The sequence below is a fragment of the Falco cherrug genome, chromosome 9 (assembly GCF_023634085.1).
Source record: "Falco cherrug isolate bFalChe1 chromosome 9, bFalChe1.pri, whole genome shotgun sequence".
In the NCBI taxonomy this organism is placed as follows: Eukaryota; Metazoa; Chordata; class Aves; order Falconiformes; family Falconidae; genus Falco; species Falco cherrug.
This window is the reverse complement of record NC_073705.1, coordinates 10,476,015-10,493,412: the sequence shown is the minus strand read 5'-3', so window position 1 is coordinate 10,493,412 and position 17,398 is coordinate 10,476,015. Positions and strand designations below refer to the sequence as shown.

General features: G+C 54.8%; 1 protein-coding gene across 8 annotated transcripts in view; it reads left to right on the top strand.

Annotated features, from left to right (window-relative positions):
• Positions 1-17,398, top strand: part of KCNT1 (potassium sodium-activated channel subfamily T member 1) — a 90,624-nt gene that overhangs the window by 54,573 nt on the left and 18,653 nt on the right. For all 8 annotated transcript variants that reach the window (XR_008733821.1, XM_055720198.1, XM_055720197.1 and 5 more), the window contains exons 3-12: positions 8,422-8,501; positions 10,118-10,217; positions 11,524-11,580; positions 11,928-11,976; positions 12,513-12,572; positions 13,425-13,499; positions 13,833-13,916; positions 14,426-14,520; positions 16,340-16,520; positions 16,616-16,780. Coding sequence is in view for 7 of the 8 variants with exons in the window: in XM_055720198.1 (XP_055576173.1) it covers positions 8,422-8,501; positions 10,118-10,217; positions 11,524-11,580; positions 11,928-11,976; positions 12,513-12,572; positions 13,425-13,499; positions 13,833-13,916; positions 14,426-14,520; positions 16,340-16,520; positions 16,616-16,780 (946 nt within the window). In the remaining variant the exon portion in view is untranslated. The remainder of the gene's footprint in view (positions 1-8,421; positions 8,502-10,117; positions 10,218-11,523; positions 11,581-11,927; positions 11,977-12,512; positions 12,573-13,424; positions 13,500-13,832; positions 13,917-14,425; positions 14,521-16,339; positions 16,521-16,615; positions 16,781-17,398) is intronic.

Sequence of the window (17,398 nt, the reverse complement as noted above, 5' to 3'; positions counted from 1 at the left end):
CTGACCCCAGCTTGCTGCAGGCGTGTCGGTAGGGTTACATGCAGACACAGCACAGAGCCCCTCGGTGCTCCCCAGCTTCTCTTGGCCATGGCCCCCTTCCCAAGGCACACACATGTGCCAGGACCCAGAGCAGCACCATCCCCCAGGGATGGCCCTGAGCTGGGGCTCCCAGCCTGGGGAGGCACTGGCGCAGTCCTGGGATGAAGCAGCATGTCCTGCTTCCCCCCGGAGCCAAACTTGTGTTTTTGGGAGCAAAGAGTGCTGCTGGGTTGGTGCTGAGCTGCAGACCCTGCTGTGCATCACCACCACTTGCGCCTTGGTTTGGCACAGATGGATCTTCAACTCCAAGTCCTGAGCGCATCCCCCGCTGCCTCCAGCACTTTGGTGCCTGAAAATGAGCTCTGCAACTGCTAAATCCAGGTGGAGAGGGATTATAGCCACATCCCTAATTAAAAAAACCCAAACAACAAAACAACAAAGCAAACAGGAAAAAGAAGCCCAGCAGCAGATTTCTTTTTTATCACTCCAGATTCATGAAGCCTTCCCTGCAGTGTGTGTCAGGGCTGCCCAGCACCTGTGTCCTGGCTCAGCGGAGCCCTTGTGCCCTCAGTGCGGTGCCTCCTGCCCAGCCCTTGTCCTGCTGACACAGGGGTGCTTGTGCAGATGAGTTCAGGCCATTGGTCATCTCCTGGTGCCAGATGGGTGGCCATGAGGACTGGCCTGTGAAGCCAACATTTGTCCTGGGCAGAGTTTTTCCAGAAGTGGTTGCTTGGAGCTTGCTTTTCATTCCCCCGAAATAAAATTGCAGTGTTACTGCTGGAGCCAGGATGCCATTACCTGCATCCAGCTGTGTTTAATTTGCTGCAGAGTGGCTGGCAATATCGCTGCTTTCTTTGGGTAGAAATCACCCTCTATAAGAAAACAGGAGATACTTTTTTTTCCAAATTATTCCCATGGTAAATGTGTGAAATCTTGAAACAAGGTTTTGAGCTGGTCCTGGGGCAATGTGTGCCACAGCATCTTGGTTCCCAGTGCAGCGTGTCTATTGGTTTGGGACTCAATTTTGCTAATCATCGTTCATGATGTGCCTCAGCATGTGCTTTGCCCGGAGCCTGAGCAGCTCAGCAAACTCATTCCTGGCGCTGCGTGAGCCATGGCTCACAATGCTCCATCAGCCTGGCGGGGCCACCCAGGCAGCCTGGCCGAGAGGCTGCTGCTGGTGGGAGCAGCTGCCATCCTGTGGGACTGTGATGGGGCCATGATGGTTGCCACAGGGCCATGGTGGCTGTGACAAGGCTACAGTGGCTGCAGTGGGACCATGATGACTGTGGTGGGATCGTGGCTATTGGCACGGGGCCATGGTGGCTGTGACAGGGCTATGGTGGTTGCCATGGGGCTATGGTGGCTGTAGTGGGACTGTGGTGGCTGCTACGGGGCCATGGTGGCTGTGACAGGGTTATGCTGGTTGCCACGGGGCCATGGTGGCTATGATATGGTTGTGGTCATTGCCATGGGGCCATGGTGGCTGTAGTGGGACTGTGGTGGCTGCCATGGGGCCATGGTGGCTATGACATGGTTATGGTGGTTGCCAAGGGGCCATGGTGGCTGTGACAGGGCTATGGTGGTTGTTATGAGGCCATGGTGGCTATGATGGGGCCATAGTGGTTGCCACAGGGCCACGGTGATTGCGAGGGGGCCTGTAAGAGGCTGGTGTGGGACCTGCAGAGCACCTTGTGCTGGTGCTGCCGTGATCTGTGGGGCTTGTCTGGGGCTCTGCAGAGCGAGGGAGAAAGTGGCTCCAGTGTTGCCCCTACTGAGGGATGCGGGACCAGGGAGAGTTGCAGCAAACGGGCAGATTTCCCCTGTTCTGGCCTCTTGCACCATGCGGAGCCTCCCAGGTGCCCTCCTGGGGGGCTGGAACCTGCCCTCCTGGTCCCAGCTCCTCACCCTGAGGCAGGCTGCAGGGGCAGCATTGGCTGGCGTGGGGGGCTGTGCCCCACAAACCGGGGGGGCTCCCAGTCCTTCTCTGGGTGCTCGGTGCTTTTTGTTTAAAAACGTGCCAGAGATTTCTGGAGAAGCTGCTTCTGTGAGAGATATCAGGGCTGTTTGAGAAACCCCTGGAGAAGCTGAGATGCCCATGGAGGAACACCAGTGAGCGTGCTGGCGGTGCCGCCTGGCTCGCTGAGGGAGTGGCCAGGTGTCCAGCCACGTTTGGCTTGCGGCACAGCATCAATCCTGCCCGGCTTCTCCCCGGGAGGCGTGAACCTGCGCATCGCCCTGCCGTGGCACAGAGCGCGGCACGCTGCCCTGCGCACGCCGCAGCCTGCGCCCCGCCGGCTGCCAGCCAAGCCTGCAGCTTTGCAGAAGCGGCAGCAAAGCAAAACCAGGCGGTGGATTTTGCAGAGCCCCCGTGAGGGGCTGGTCCCTGCATGGCTGCCTGGTGCGTGGCAGGGATGCAGGGGACGGCAGGAGATGCCACCCCGCAGCTGTGCAGCCCTGCGTGGTTCTGAAGCTGTTTTCTTGCACGCTCGCCAGCGCTCAGCCTGTACAACCTTCTTGAAACCCACAACCTTCCTCCTTTGAGTAATTGTTCAATTACTGCTTATTGAGCGTGGGGGCAGCCTGTTCCCTGTTTCTCCTTTTGGCAGGCACCCAGGTTTTCTAGACGCACACAGCCGTGTTCCCCAGCCTCAACTCAAAACCATGCGCCGGGAGCAGCTCAACCTGCTGGCAAGCCAGGGGCTCTGATGGGAAGGGCCGTAGCTGCCCCCCGTCCTGCGCTCACCCCGCGATAGATGGAGGATGGCAAACACATGTATATCCATAGGGGTGGTGTTCAGTATGCACGGGTCACTTGGTGTCATCCATCTCGCTGTAGCTTCTGTAACCAAATGCCTGTTACCATCAAGAAAACGGTGGGAAAACTGGAAAGAGCATCTCTGATGGATATGGGGAGGGCTGGCAGCTGCTGGAGATGTGCCTGGGTAGCTGGTGTGGTTGCCATCAACAGGTATCTGAGCCTCAGGCTGGCTGAGTGGTTTATTTGGGAAGGACTTGGACCTCTGCTCAGCTTCCCCTGATGCCCCGTGGGGCTCTGCTGGTACCGGCTGCTCAGCCACAGCATGGTGGTGGTGTGGTGCCTTGAGCCACCCCCGCCTTTTGCTCAATAGGCAAAATCCTGCTGCTCCTTGTGCTGCAGGATGCTGAGAGAGGAAATGCTGCTGACCTGTGCTTCCAGTGCTGCTCCTCACTTTCCTCTGCCCAGGGCTGCATCTGGTACCCACAGCCTGTCCCCGGTGAGCCCACCTGGGCCATCAGCATGTCTCTTAAATACCAGACTTGGCCGCAGCCACGTTTCTTATGGTTTGACCTGTGTGGTTTTCCATGGAGGATGCAGAGCTGTCCTCTGGGCTGAGCCGGAGCAGGGGGATGAAACGCATTCTCACTTGAGACTGCCACTGCCTTGGCAGAGGTGGGTGTTAGTGGCCACCAGATTGCAGAGATTTCTCGGGTTTTGTTGTTGAGGTATTTTTTTTGGTTTATTTTTTTCTCCCCCAAAATCTCTGAAGAGTTTTGCTTGCATCCTGCTATACGATGGGGGAAGTTTCTTGAGAAATTTCCTGGGACAAGAGCAGCATTTCCCACCCAGCCAGAGTGTGAGAGGAAGGACTGGAGCTGTAGAGAGATGCTGAGTTTTTTTCCTGTCTTTCAAGAGCCATATTTATTTGAAGATACACTTCTCATGGCAAGAAGTCTCTATTACGAAACAGAGCAGAAGTGCCTTGGGTGCCTAAGACCTTCTTTGGAAAGCAGCAGCGCAGCTTTGGGCAGCATCCCGGTGTGGGGGGTGGCAGCTCTCTTGGCCAGCCGGTGGATTTTGGAGCCATCTCAGTTTTCAGGCCATGCCCAGCAGCTGTCACATGCCATGGGGACGGGAGGAGAGCTGCCTGCGCCCGACTGCCCATGTAAGTCTCCCTGGGACGCAGAGCTTGGGGGTATGTCTCCATGCCCCCATCCCTGCCTGCGCTGCCCGTGCGGTGAGCCCTGCTGTAGGGCTGCATGTGGGTTTGCTGGGTTTTGTGGTTTACTTGTCTTTAAGGGGACCGTGTTTGTCCCTAGCTCTCCAGGGCAGGTACAACTGTGGAGCCAGGGCTGTCTGTGCTCCTCAGTGTCTATTTTAATGCTGGCAAGCCAGGCTGTGCTCATCCTGGTCTTGCATCCTGCACTGTTTCAAACAAACTATTGGTGTCTTTTTTGGGAGCTCGTCATCTTACAACAAATTGCCTCTAATCTTAGATTAATAAAGTACAATAAATACCGAGCGAAGAAAATGAAATTGCTCAGGCATTATGAAGTGCATAATAGCAGTAATTACACTTCCAAGCAGAGGGCTTGTAACTAACCTTGTACTGCGATGATTATCTGCACGGCCTGGGGAGGTTCAGCTGGGGTGAGGTGGGGGGGAGTAGCTGCTGCCTGCTCCCTTCCTGCAGAACGTGCTGCTGCCTGCACCCCTGGATGCTGCCCGGGCTGGGCTGGCACTATGACACCCAGCTGGTGGGAGGGATGCTCGGCCCAGTGGGAGGGATGCTCGGCCCAGTGGGAAGGATGCTCGGCCCAGTGGGAGGGATGCTTGGACAGTGGGAGGGGTGCTCAGTCAGCAGGAGGGATGCTTGGCCCAGTGGAAGGGATGCTCGGCCACGGCAGTGGGGAGGGGGCAGTCTGAATGGACCATCTTGGCTGAGCTGCTGTGGAGGCAGAGCCCATTGGGGTGTGTGTTTTGGGGTGGTAATGCAGTCAGAGTTTAGCTTGATTTTTATTTGAAGGTAACTTCTTGACAATGAAATTAAAGGGTACGTTTGAGATGGTATAATCTCCTTCCCTCAGGTGGAAGCGGAGTAGGAGCTTGGGTACTTTTGGGTGGTTGCTGCTGCCTGGTAAAAGCCATCAGCTGTGGGTCGGTGCCAGGGTGTTGCCTTCATCCCATGCCTGCAGAGCGGGTGCCAGTGCTGGAGTGGGCTGTGGGACCCTGGTCCCCGTCATGCCCAGCCCTTGCTCTGCCCTCTCCCCTCCTGTAGACAGAAGTCCCGTGGAACAGTGACTCCATGGGGGGTGCTGGGGCTCAGCAGGGCATCGTGGGGCGGGGGGGGGGGCTGTGACTGTGGAGCCTCGTACAGCTCCTGGCGCTCAGCCCTCAGCAGCGAGGGCAGGCTGTCTGCACAGGAACGTGTTTTTTCCACATTCTTTTATTCCTTTGTCTCTTTGCAGTGATAAACACCCCGCTTCCCCCGGGAGATCTGCTTTTCCAAGCATTTCTTCTCCCTGTGGCCAGTGTGACGGATGAATACATGGGCTACTTTGTCATTAAAAGTTAGATCTTTTCTAATCGTTCAGTTCTTTTATCCATCCGCGTTTATATTCATCGTGTCGAGGTGGGCTGCAATGCTATAGATCAGCGAACCATCTGTCTGGTGACAGAGATTTATGTTGCTGTTTGTTTCTTTGATACAGAGGCGAATGTCTGGGAGAAGAATTGCGCTCCCTGAAGTCTCTCTTACTTCAGTGCACTTAATCCTTAGGGACCCTGATAAATGGGGTGCTGCGCGCTCGCGATGGAGCTGAAGGCCAGTTCCTAGCATTTCCTAGGCATTTTTAATAAGGCGAAGGAGCAATTTGCTTGTGCGCGCAGTGTCGTGAGCAGTTGTGGCAGCTGATTTATGCCCTGACACAGAGGAATTATTTGCCAAGTCTGGCTTTGGAAATGATTAATTTTAACACGTGTTACAGCTGCGCTTGCAAAGCTCTGCATTTATGGCTGCTCGCTCCTAAGGCATCGTGCTGGCTGAGCCAGAGCTCATAAATTCTCCTTGTTCCCCAGCACTTGCCGTCCCTGCAGCAAGGCCTGTGGTTGCCCACTGTCCTGATGTTTGGCATGAGGTGGGTTCTTGGTGAACCCCCACAGCTGCTGCCACGAGTGCATTTTAGCGTTTTCTTCACTTGATGCTATGACATGTCCTGGTGAGGAGCGACACGCTTGCATCGCTACTAGCGGGTTTGCTGGGTGCTACCAGCTGTACTGGGCATCCATCCCCTGCCGTTATAACCAGCACAAATGCCAAATGTCTTAGATTGGTGACTGCCCCTCCAAGGCTGTCAGTTATTGTCACCTCTGTTACAGAGCTGCTCGGTGCATGACACCCTGCCAAGGGGCCTGGGCAGGGCATGGGGTCTGCAGGGGACATGCCCACAGGTGGGCAGCAGGAGCTCAGCATTTGCTTCCCAGTTAAGGCTCCTGATTTCTTTCCTTTCCAGCACCATTGATGGGGATGAGGTGACCCTGCAGCGTGGAGCCCCTCGGCTCTGCAGAGGCTCGGACGGGTGCATCTCACCCACCCCCTGGGCTGCGCCTGGTCCAGGCTGTGCTGCTCCGGCAGCATTAGGGAGGTGCTGGAGGACAGGCTACAGGCTCATGAGCGGATCAGCCACCTCCAGTCTGTCACCAGTCCCTGCCAGCTGCCAGACCGGGCAGCTGCCGGTGGGTTCCCACCACCTCACACTGAGGGAGGTTAAGCCAGAGAGCAGCTACCAGGTTATGGCAGAAACAGGCAAAGTTTGATAGCCCGTATAAAATTTTATCCCAGCTTTCGTGCCTGAGGTGATGTTTTTCTCTCTCTCTGCATTTGCTTTTTGGACATAAGAGACTTTTAAATTAAAAAAGCTGACTTTTCAACCTGATAAGGGAGTCCACAAGAAGCCCTGAGGAGTTCTTAAGGGTGTGCCGTGCTTTTTGCACACCAGTTTCCCCATGAGCAGTCAGGTTGACCGTGAAATGCCAGCGGGCACCAGTGGGTACTGGGACAAGGGACTCAATGAGCAATGAGGGTCTCATGAAACTCCTTCCCAATTTGCTGCCCAGACAGCTCGGCTTTAAGGCTTAGTAAAGATTGGCTTGTCCCTCTGTTGTCAGAGTGAGTAGCAGCTGCTTTCCAATAAATCATGATTTGGTGGCATGTGCGAGGTGGCACGCTCGGCTGGAGCTGGCACCACGTGTGCATGAGGGTTGCACAGGCGAAATAAAACGGGGTGATAGGTTTAATGACTGTCACTGTGAATTTGCTCAGCTTGGTCTATGCCTTGGCTTGGTAATATGCCTGATTAATGACATCTTGATGACCTCTTCCGAGCAGTTAAAAACCCAGTAATAACAGTAGCACTTAAGAGACTTGTCAAATACAGTGAAATAGAGGAAACGACTAATTCATTGCACTTAACTCCATTATCAGCTGTAACAGTAATGAACAGACTTTGTCTTGCTTGGAGTCTAAAGCTGAGACATCAGGAAACAATCCCTTTTCGCCTGCACTTAGCAGGTAGGAGTGTAATTTATAACGCTGCCTAGTGTGAATAAGTGAGTTTGCAAAGTGCTGCGGGCATTTATAAAGTAATAGGAGAGGCAGGAGGCAGATGAGCTGAGCTGGGGCCAGTTTTGCCTGCGCAGCCTTAATCCGGGTATGCTTGATCCCAGACCCTGCTGGCATCCACAGGGGGAAATCTCCAGCCTTGGTGAGGCTTTCCCCATCCACGTGGTCATGGGCATCCACCCGGCACGTGGGGACCAGCAGGAGGGCTGCGGGTGGGGGCCAGTGATGGAGACTGGAGCAGGTGAAGGTGAAGAAGTGCCCATGGTGGTCATAGCGGTGGACAGGCCGGTTTTGGTTTCACCTGCGACTCCTCCCTGCTGGTTCCTGCAAAGTGCCCTGGCGGACGGCTCTCTGCCGTGGCACCTTGTCCCTCTGCCACAAGTCACCAGCGGTTCCAAATGCCAAGTGATATTTGGAGTTGGTTGACAGCTCCTGGGTTTTTCTGGAATGGCCAAATGTGGTATCTTAGCAACAAAGGGAATTTTTCTCCTTTTAGATCAGATTTGTTTTTTAACAGTTTCAGTGCTGAATGTTGCTCCTACCCGGGCTGAGCCACAGCGTGGGCATACTGGGGACGTTGCCCTTGCCACCTCCTGCTCTGCTGCAGCCACGGGGGGTTGGAGCAGATATACATTGCTGGGGGAGACTGCCCCAAGGCCACAGCTTTTGTGAGAGGCTTTGAATGTTGTGAAGCACATGGGAAAGGAGAAGTTTGCGAGTCTGATGTCAGCTGGTTGCACGTGAATGAAAGCAAAGCCCTCAACCAAAACCAGACCTGGCCCCGTGGGTCACATGTGCTGCTTTGGTAGCCGTCGATGCACTATGTCTTGGTGCTCGTGGCTGGTGGTACCAGTGATAATGGTGCTGTGGGAGCAGCTGGGAGCCCAGGGCTGAGCCCAGGCTCTGCTGTGGGCTGCTCTGGGGGTTACCCACCTGGGATGGGGCTCTGGGTCTGACCTGCCACCCTGCTGATGGGCTCCTCTGGGTGCTTTCCCCACAGGGTGCAGGTCGAGTTCTACGTGAATGAAAACACTTTTAAGGAGCGGCTGAAACTCTTCTTCATCAAAAACCAGCGATCGAGTGAGTGCTCCATGCATGGAGAGAGCGTCTGCTGGGAGCAACCAAACCCTGCCCAAGCTAGGAGAGCCGTGCTCTGTCCTCCTGGGACGAGAAGCCATTGCCATCTGCTGGTGGCTGGTTCCTTGTGTGTCCCCAGCGCTGGCTGCCCAGCCCCAGGCTGCTGCTGCCTGTTGGCTTTTTGTTGGGTGTTGGCCAACTTGGTTTGGGGGGATGCAGTTGCACGGGGAGGAGGGGATGCTGCTGCCTGCCATCTTTGTTCGCTGGGGACAGCTACATCATGGGAACCACTGGAGAGGAGTTGGCCAGGAGCAGGGTGGGCACTGGGAGCTGCCCTGGGGGAGTCAGGGAGCAACTTCCACATCACGGAGCCACTGATGCGCCCCCCACCCTCAAGGAGGTCAGCGGCTGTGGTGACAGTCGAGGCAGGCTGTGAGTTACCCGCTCCTCCTTCAGCCATCCAAATTAGCCTCCACTTGACTAATGGTGTTTTTATTTTCTTTCTCAGAGATGTCATTAGCTGTCTGGGGAGACTCTGCTCGTTAATTTATAAATTCACATTTTCTTTTCCTCCCCGCATCCTGTCTTCTTGTTAAAAGCTGGAGCGCAGCACAACAGGGTGCCCACGGGGAAGTTTTTAATGAAAATGTGATGAATTTCTCACTTGTAATTTGAGTAATAACCCAATGAACTGGCTGGGGGGTGAGAGCAGATAAAGCAGGAGATTTGCTCGCCAGCCTTCCTCTTGCAAACTGTTTGTAGCCCAGCGAGTGGAATGGGGCCCTGGCCCTGCCTGTCTGATGCTTTTTAATGGATGCCTGCTAATGAGGGGGATACACTCCAGCAGCTCCTCATTTGTCTCTCACGTCTATTGGGGCCAGCAAGGAGCTGACTCATCGTTATTTATTTCTGTATTAGCCTTCTATATATCTGACGCTGGGTAGGATGTGTAGAGCCCTGGGCAAAGTATGTGCTGCCCTGGGGCTCCTGCAGCTCCCCTGGGGCTCAGCGGGGTCCTGCAGTGCATGGAGCTGTGCAAAGCTTGTGGGAAACCAAAGGGGCTGTGCTGCAGGGTGCCCAGGGTGCATGGGGTGTGCAAGATGAGTAGGGTGCCCAGGGTGCATGGGGTGCGCAGGATGCGTGGGGTGCCTGGTGCACATGGGGTTTGCAGGATGCGTGGGGTTCACGGGGTGCCCAGGGTGCGTGGGGTGCCCAGGGTGCGTGGGGTGCCTGGTGCACGTGGGGTTCACGGGGTGCGCAGGATGCGTGGGGTGCACAGGATGCATGGGGTGCCTGGTGCACATGTGGGGTTCACAGGATGCGTGGGGTGCACAGGGTGCACAGGATGTGTTGGGTGCACAGTATGCATGGGGTGCCTGGTGCACATTGGGTGCGCAGGATGCATGGGGTGTGCAGGGTGTGTGGGGTGCCCAGGGCGCATGGGGTGCACAGGATGCATTGGGTGCCTGGTGCACGTGGGGTGCGCCGGTTGTGTGGGGTGCCTGGGGCACACAGGGTGCCCAGTGTGCATGGGGTACCCGGTGTTCATGGGGTACCCGGTGTTCATGGGGTGCCCGGGGCATGCTGCCTGGCCCACGCCGTGCTCCCCTCTGCCACAGGCCTGAGGATCCGGCTCTTCAACTTCTCGCTGAAGCTGCTCACATGCCTGCTGTACATCGTCCGCGTCCTGCTTGACAACCCGGAGGAGGGCATAGGCTGGTGAGTGCTGCGGATACTGCCGGGGTCCCCAGCCCACCCTGCACAGTGGTGAGCACGGATGCGATTGCAGCCACTCATGGCAGGTGTGAGGATGGTGGATAGTTTTTCTTGCTCCGGTGGTTTGAATTGGTAGTTTAGCAAAACTTGCTGGTCTGGTGGGCTTTGCTCCCTGCTCAGATCTCATGGATGGGGGTGTGGGTGTCTGCTGGCCCTGCATGGCACGCAGGGAAGAGCTGGTGAAAAAATTCAATGTCATTGAGTTTTATTATATCAGACTCCTCTCCTTCCCCAGCCGCACCTAGCTTCCCATTTCAGCAAGGTTAGAAAGCAAGGGGGGTTGGATGCTGCAGATCTTTGCATCAGCATCGTGTTCATTTCCAAATGGTGTCTGGCTGTAGCAGTCAGGGGTGCAACGTGGCCTTCAGACACAGGCAAGAGCTCCTGCCCTCAGTGCATCGCCGTGCAAGTATTTTCTGAACACTTGAAGACACTTATGCTAAATCCCATTGAAGTGTTTGGGAAGGAAATATGTTGTGCCATTTAGATCCCCAAGGTGACAGATGATTACATACATCAGCTTTGCTCTGGGTTTCAGTATAAACCTATTTTTAATATGTCCTTGTTTTGTTTAGTTCACATACAGCCTGGTGTCTTTTTTCAAAAGCTAGAAGAATTAGCCATTTGATTTCCTCTTTGTAAAGGCTGCAGACTACCAAGTGCTTCTGCATCCTCCAAAAGCGGTTTAAAAACCGTGAGCATTAGGTGTGAGACAGATGCACATCCTTGAAATGCTTAGCACAGCTGCGGTTCAGGGAAGTCCAATTTCCTGAGGGTGTGCGGCACAATAAAGGCTGGCCAGCGGGAGCGCATCCCTGGCAGCAGGGCAGGGGCAGAGCTTGGCTCCGGTGCTCCTGCCTGGCAGCCAGCCTTGTCCCAGGAGCCAAAGCTCAGCAGCTTTTGCTGGTTGTCACCTGGTAGTTCCCAGCTGCAGCCCTGTGTTGGAGCCCCGTGCCCACGCCTGTCAGCATTTCGTAGCATTCTCCTACAGACTGAAGTACCTGACAGGTCTCATTCTCCAGTAATAAAATGTTCAAAACTGCCTGGGTGAGATGGTTCTTGTGGGAAGCCGCGACTGTAGGGACCAGTGTGCATTTGGATCCATGGGAGCGTTGTCCAAGGGCCTCCCCCAGCATCAGGACATGGTGGTGGGGGCACCCCATGAGCGTGGGGGGTCGATGCCAGCACCCCTTTTCCTTCCTCCCCCTTGCTGACCGCTTTCCCCTGCTTTGTCTTTCTCTTTTCCCAGCTGGGAATGCGAAAAGCAGAATTACACAGCGTTCAACCAGTCCACAAATATCAACTGGTGAGTCAAGAGTTGCTCCATCCCGGCTCTGCCAGGATGTGGGAATGCAGTGATGGATGTGGCTAGTGCTGGCAGCTGCCCATGGCCATTTCTTGGTCGGGGGGCTGCTTGAGGGATGCAGAGCTGCATCCCAGGATCAAATCAATTGACATGTGCCTATGGCTGCGCCCTTGGGAATGGCTTATGCCCGGTGCAGAGGCTGCTTGAACAAACTGTGCAGCAAGGAACACCAGCACCAGTCCTGAGCTGGATCCTGCATCACTGATGGCCTCAGGTTTCTGTCGGTGCGGGGTAAAGGCACTGATAGCTGGGCTACAGGTTAGATCCGGTTTGAATTTTCTTTGCAGGTCACACATCTTCTGGGTGGATAGAAAAATGCCACTGTGGGCTGTGCAGGTGAGTGCCTAGACCTCGGGCACGGTTGTGCAGGAGCTGGGGTTTGATCTTTGCCACCAGCGGGTCTCTGTGCATCCTCTGCCCCCAACAGCGAGGGGCGACGGGCTCTCTTGGATGAGCAAGAAATGAGCTGGGGCTTCTCCAGGAGCAACAGCCTGGCCCTGGGTGAAAATCCTGGGGACTGATAGAGGAGGAAAAGCTGTAGGGGGATAAAATCATGAGGCTGGCTCAGCTCTCCCCAGCCTGGATGCAGCTTGATCAGTATCGGGCTGGTTTCAGGCCAGGCAGCCATCCGGGGGATCGCTTGCAGGAGGGCTGAGCGCCCGCCGCCTCCCGCTGGGGCTGCCTGCACGCCTGTTGCTGCAGATGCTGGCACGTCTGACCCAACGGGTGCAGGGACAGCAAGGGAACAGGCACTCGTCCGCGATACCCACGGGCTCCTCGTTGCACAGGGCAGGGAGGGCTCAGCAGAGCTCTGATCGACCGACGATGCATCGAACGAGCCCTCAGCAGCCTTCGCCTGTCTGTCTCTGCAGGTCAGCATAGCTTTAATCAGCTTTCTGGAGACCATGCTGCTCATCTATCTCAGCTACAAGGTAAGTGCCGTGGGGCGGGTGGTGGACAGTGATGCGCTGGCTGGCTCTGGCCCCCTGGCATGAATTCATTTCTCCTTCTTTCCTCTGTCTTGAGCCTGAAGCATCCCGAGAGGGCATTTGTCTCGGTGATGTCTCAACTGGCTGTGGCTGTTTTCCTTTCTCATTCCCGCTCAGGCTGTGGGCAGAGCGTTGCGCAGAGCAGAGCTGGGGCGTCGCTGCTTTTTGCACTTGCCTTTACATTCAGACCTGTTTTGCAAAGGCTCACTGTTTTCATGGGGGGGCAGGTTGATGCACGGCGAGTTTCCTAAGGTTGAGGAGCTGGAGCTGAGCTGGGCAGCATGGCCCCTGCTTGTGCTGAGGTCTGGTACCTCTGGAGGGAGCAGGCACTGCTCCAAGCCAGACAGGGAGAAGCATAAGCTGACTCCTTTGGACCAAAGCCCTTTAGAATGGCCAAGAAAAGTGACCTTAACAAATGGCATCTTCTTGGGGTCCCTGGGACAGTTGGCAGAAGAGACTGTGTCTCCCGCCTGGTTTGGTTGCCAGTGACCTGTATCAGTCCCTCTCATTCTCCATCCTTGCTTGAAGCGTAGCTGCCCCCCAGCTTTGGGCAGCAGCAGTGACGGACAGAGGGACATCGTGGCTGTGGAAAGGACATTCTGGAAGGTTTTGCTGATTCCAGCGTGCTTGTCACCAGCACTGCATCTCTCTCCCACAGGCAAACCGGAGCATCTTTCTGGCTCCTCTGGCATATTTCCCCCATCTAGCAGGGTCTGTGGCAGAGTGGGAGCTTTTTAATTGTCCCTTGGCAGATTTTTAAGCTTATTTAATTATTATTTGTTTTTAATTCCTCAGGGGAACATCTGGGAACAGATTTTTCGCATTTCATTTATCCTTGAGATGATCAACACGGTGCCATTTATTATCACAGTGAGTGTTTCCCGGTTACATTTTAAAGTGGCTTTAAGTTTAATAAGGACTGTAGTTTTGGTGGTGAAGTAAAGAAAATGGATGTCTGGCCAAGTAGTATTTAAAGCTGGCAGGGAATTTTTGCTTTGGTATTTTTCAACATAACGACTTTCTCTGGAGCATTACCCCATAAAACCATCCTCCATTTCCAGCTGCTGCTTTCGGTGGCAGCCTCTGCAGAGGCCGGTGCTTAGTTTGGAGATTGGTCCTTCCCGACAGGGCTCAAATCGGCTGTTTATGGCTTTTTTTGATAAAGAGCATGGGTTTTTCTGTGAGTAAGTCTTGCTTTCACAGATCTTCTGGCCTCCTTTGCGGAATTTGTTCATTCCTGTGTTTCTGAACTGCTGGCTTGCCAAATACGCCCTGGAGAACATGATCGTGAGTGACTGGACACATCCCAACCCTTTCACCTCACCCTGGGGATGCTGAGGGCGGCGTGGCCGGGGGATCCCTCACCTGCCACCAGCTTCTGGGCAGGTTTTGGTGCTTGGTGTGTGTGTCCATGCTGGGGTTGGTGGGTGGTGAGGCTTTGCCAGCTGGTGATGCTGGGCTGTGACCTGCTGTGGAGCAGGAGCCCTTTGGTGTCTGAGCCACATTGACTCTGTTGGCTGCGTGCCAACAGGGACAGCCTCTGGCTGCCTGCAGGATATGCTATCACAGCAGGACGAGGTGTTCCAGCCGTTCCCACGTGGCCACTCGAGCTGTCTCTACCGGCAGCAGAGCCCAGACCTGCTCACAGAATGCACATCCCTTTCCAAGGGCCGAATTCTGGCCTGACCTTCATCTGGGGGGCATTGCTGGAGGCAGCAAGACAGAAGCTGGTGTTTGGAGGAGTATTTTATCCTCAGCCTCTCTGAGCTGGTGAGAGCCCTCTCCTCTCTCCCCAGAATGACCTGCACCGTGCCATACAAAGGACCCAGTCTGCAATGTTTAACCAGGTGCTCATTTTGATCTGCACCCTCCTGTGTCTCGTTTTCACGGGGTGAGTGTTGCTCTTCATTTTGCTAAACCACCTTCCTCAGCCAGGGAAACCAGCTTTGCATGTTCCCGGGGTGGCTGGCGGAGCTGGGCTCTTGCAGGGCAATGAAGGGAGACCTTCCCAGCTGTGGTGGGATGGCATTTCCAGGACATAATGTGTCAATTGGGGAAGCCAGGGGAGGTTCTGCTTTTAGGCAGTGTCTTCTAGCCTGATTTTTCAGCCTGAGAGGTTTGTACACACTGAGGAAAGCGTAACTATTCAGGGCTGCTGATTGGATTGAATTCCCAAGTCTCTGGCATCCCTCCTTCACTAATGGGACAAGTCCCTGATCCTCAGGCTGAGCTTTGGAACTCAGGGAGCCATGGTGAGGAGTGTGCCCCGGGTTTCCACTCCTGTCCGTGGGCTTTGGCTTGGGCACAGCTACGTCTGCTGGAGCTACGGGAAGACCCCCTGAACCAGCAGCCCCGGCGCCAGGCTCCTCCCTGTCTTGCTTCATTCCCCAGTGCGCTGAACACTGGGAAGATCAATTCCTATTTTAGAAACTAATTATCCTCCCTAATTATATGGTTTTAACAGAAACTTTTTAACAGGCGTGTGTGAGGCTGAGGGCGTTGTCGGAGGGAGGTGGGTGGTGTGGACACACCAGTCTCAGAGCAGGGCTGTGAGTGCTGCAGGGTCAAGGGCAGGGACATGGGCTTGGAGGGGTGTGATGGCCCATTCACCAGGACCCATCGCACTCAGGGACGTGGACTCGGAGGGGTGTGATGGTCCATTCACCAGGACCCATTGCACTCGCTGGCTCTGACCACGCTCTTCCTCCCCACCAAGTTGGCGTGGCTGCTGAGCTCATTTGGGTAATAGGCTGCTGGAGCTCCTGCTAATGAACTGGGCCCTTTACCCTGTGCATCACCACCACCAAGGGCATCTCTTTATAGAGGAGCCCATTCTCATCACTGGGTACTTGGCTTTGAATTAGGCTTCTTCAATCTTCCTCTGGCTCCCTTGGTCTGGACTTGAAGCGTATAACACCATGAAGTTGCTGAATGGGCAGGAAATGAAGGTTTTTACATTCATGAATCTTGGCAATAAAGATGATCCTCTGGTGTGAATGACTAATGCCATTCTGGAGCTCGTCAGTGCTCCCTGCCCAAGGCACCTCCTGCCTGCTGGGGCCGTGGATGTGAATGTGGCAGGGCTGCAGTTCGGGTCTGGGATGGCTTAGGTTACACTTGTGCTGAGCAGGATGACTTTGAAACTGCAGGTTGTGGAGTTCTGTCACCTGCCTATCCACGGGGAGCAAGGTGGCTCTGCGACACGGCTTTGCAAGGGCAGCAGCACAGGGTCACAAGCAGGTGATGGGACCTGCCTCCTGCCTGCTGGAGCACATCCCCCTGGGGACTGAGCGCCCTTCCCATGTGCTGGAATCCCCTCAGAGCCTTACTGGGGCAGCTGCTTGTTTCCACATTTTGGTTTTTTGCAATGCAAGGGCAGCCTCTGGGTGATGTTCAACATGCTGTCCATGGCATAATCTTACCTGTGACCCATCACCTGGGACCTGGGCTTGCCCATGTTGCTTTGGTGAGCAGCCACATCAAATTACAAATTACAAATAACAATCTGTAATTGCCGTTAGCTGAATCATTTCTGTCAGTGACTTAAATCCGTTGCTGATGCTGATAGCATGTTACAGACAAATTTCCTCCATGGACATGGGTGTAAGTCACCTTCTAGGGTTCCCCACTGACTTCAAGCAGGTGCTACGGGCACTGCCTGTCTCCGCAGCAGGGAAGCGCTCACTGTAATGTGTGTTTTCTCCCTTCAGGACCTGCGGCATCCAGCATTTAGAAAGAGCAGGTGAGAAACTCTCCCTCTTCAAGTCCTTCTATTTCTGCATCGTCACCTTTTCCACCGTGGGCTATGGAGATGTGACACCAAAGATCTGGCCTTCCCAGCTCCTCGTTGTGATCATGATTTGCGTTGCCCTGGTGGTGCTGCCGCTCCAGGTTAGACCTGCGCAGCAGAGGATGGAGAGGGATGCAGAACCTGCACGGGGGCAGCCCTGCCGATGGGGACATCAGCTCTCTGCCTTCGTTTGCAGTTTGAGGAGCTTGTCTACCTGTGGATGGAGCGGCAGAAGTCGGGAGGCAATTACAGCCGTCACCGTGCCCAGACAGAGAAACACGTTGTCCTTTGCGTCAGCTCCCTCAAGATTGATCTCCTCATGGACTTCCTCAACGAATTTTACGCCCACCCGCGCTTGCAGGTGAGGACCAGGCATGTTGCCACCCTGTGCTCGATCAACGCTTGCCCTTGCTGGGCTCACAGCCTTGCTGGGTATGGCTGAGTGGCTGCTGGTGGTGAGTGTCCTGCTGCAGTGGATGTGGCAAAGAATAAGGTAAAAACCATCCAGCCCAGCACCAGGAATCACGTGCTGCACTGGCCAAGGAGAGGTAGCAAGTGGTACCCTAGGGCCACCTCACTTTACCATCTCAGTAGCGGGGCTCTCTCTGATCCATCCCATTTTCTGGCCAGGCCTGTTACAGCACTGTGTAAAGCACATGGAAAAGGACCAGAGGGACTTTTCTAATTGTAATGATGTCTTTGCTGAATGAGGAATCTCAGACAGATACAGAACATGTGGTTGCTAAACCTCGGTGGGAATACCCAGCTCTTACTGGAGTATCCCTACATAATAACTGATATTCTTGCAAATGACTTGCAAGTGCCTTTGCTGCTCCCCAGGATGAGAGCAGCACAGACGTGTTTCAGATCTGCATTTCATTCCAACGCTCACATATGCTTCGTTGCCATCGCCCAGCCTTGACTCCATACGTTCAAGCTTTAAAATCCTGCTCATTGCAGTAATTGCAAGAGGTTCTGC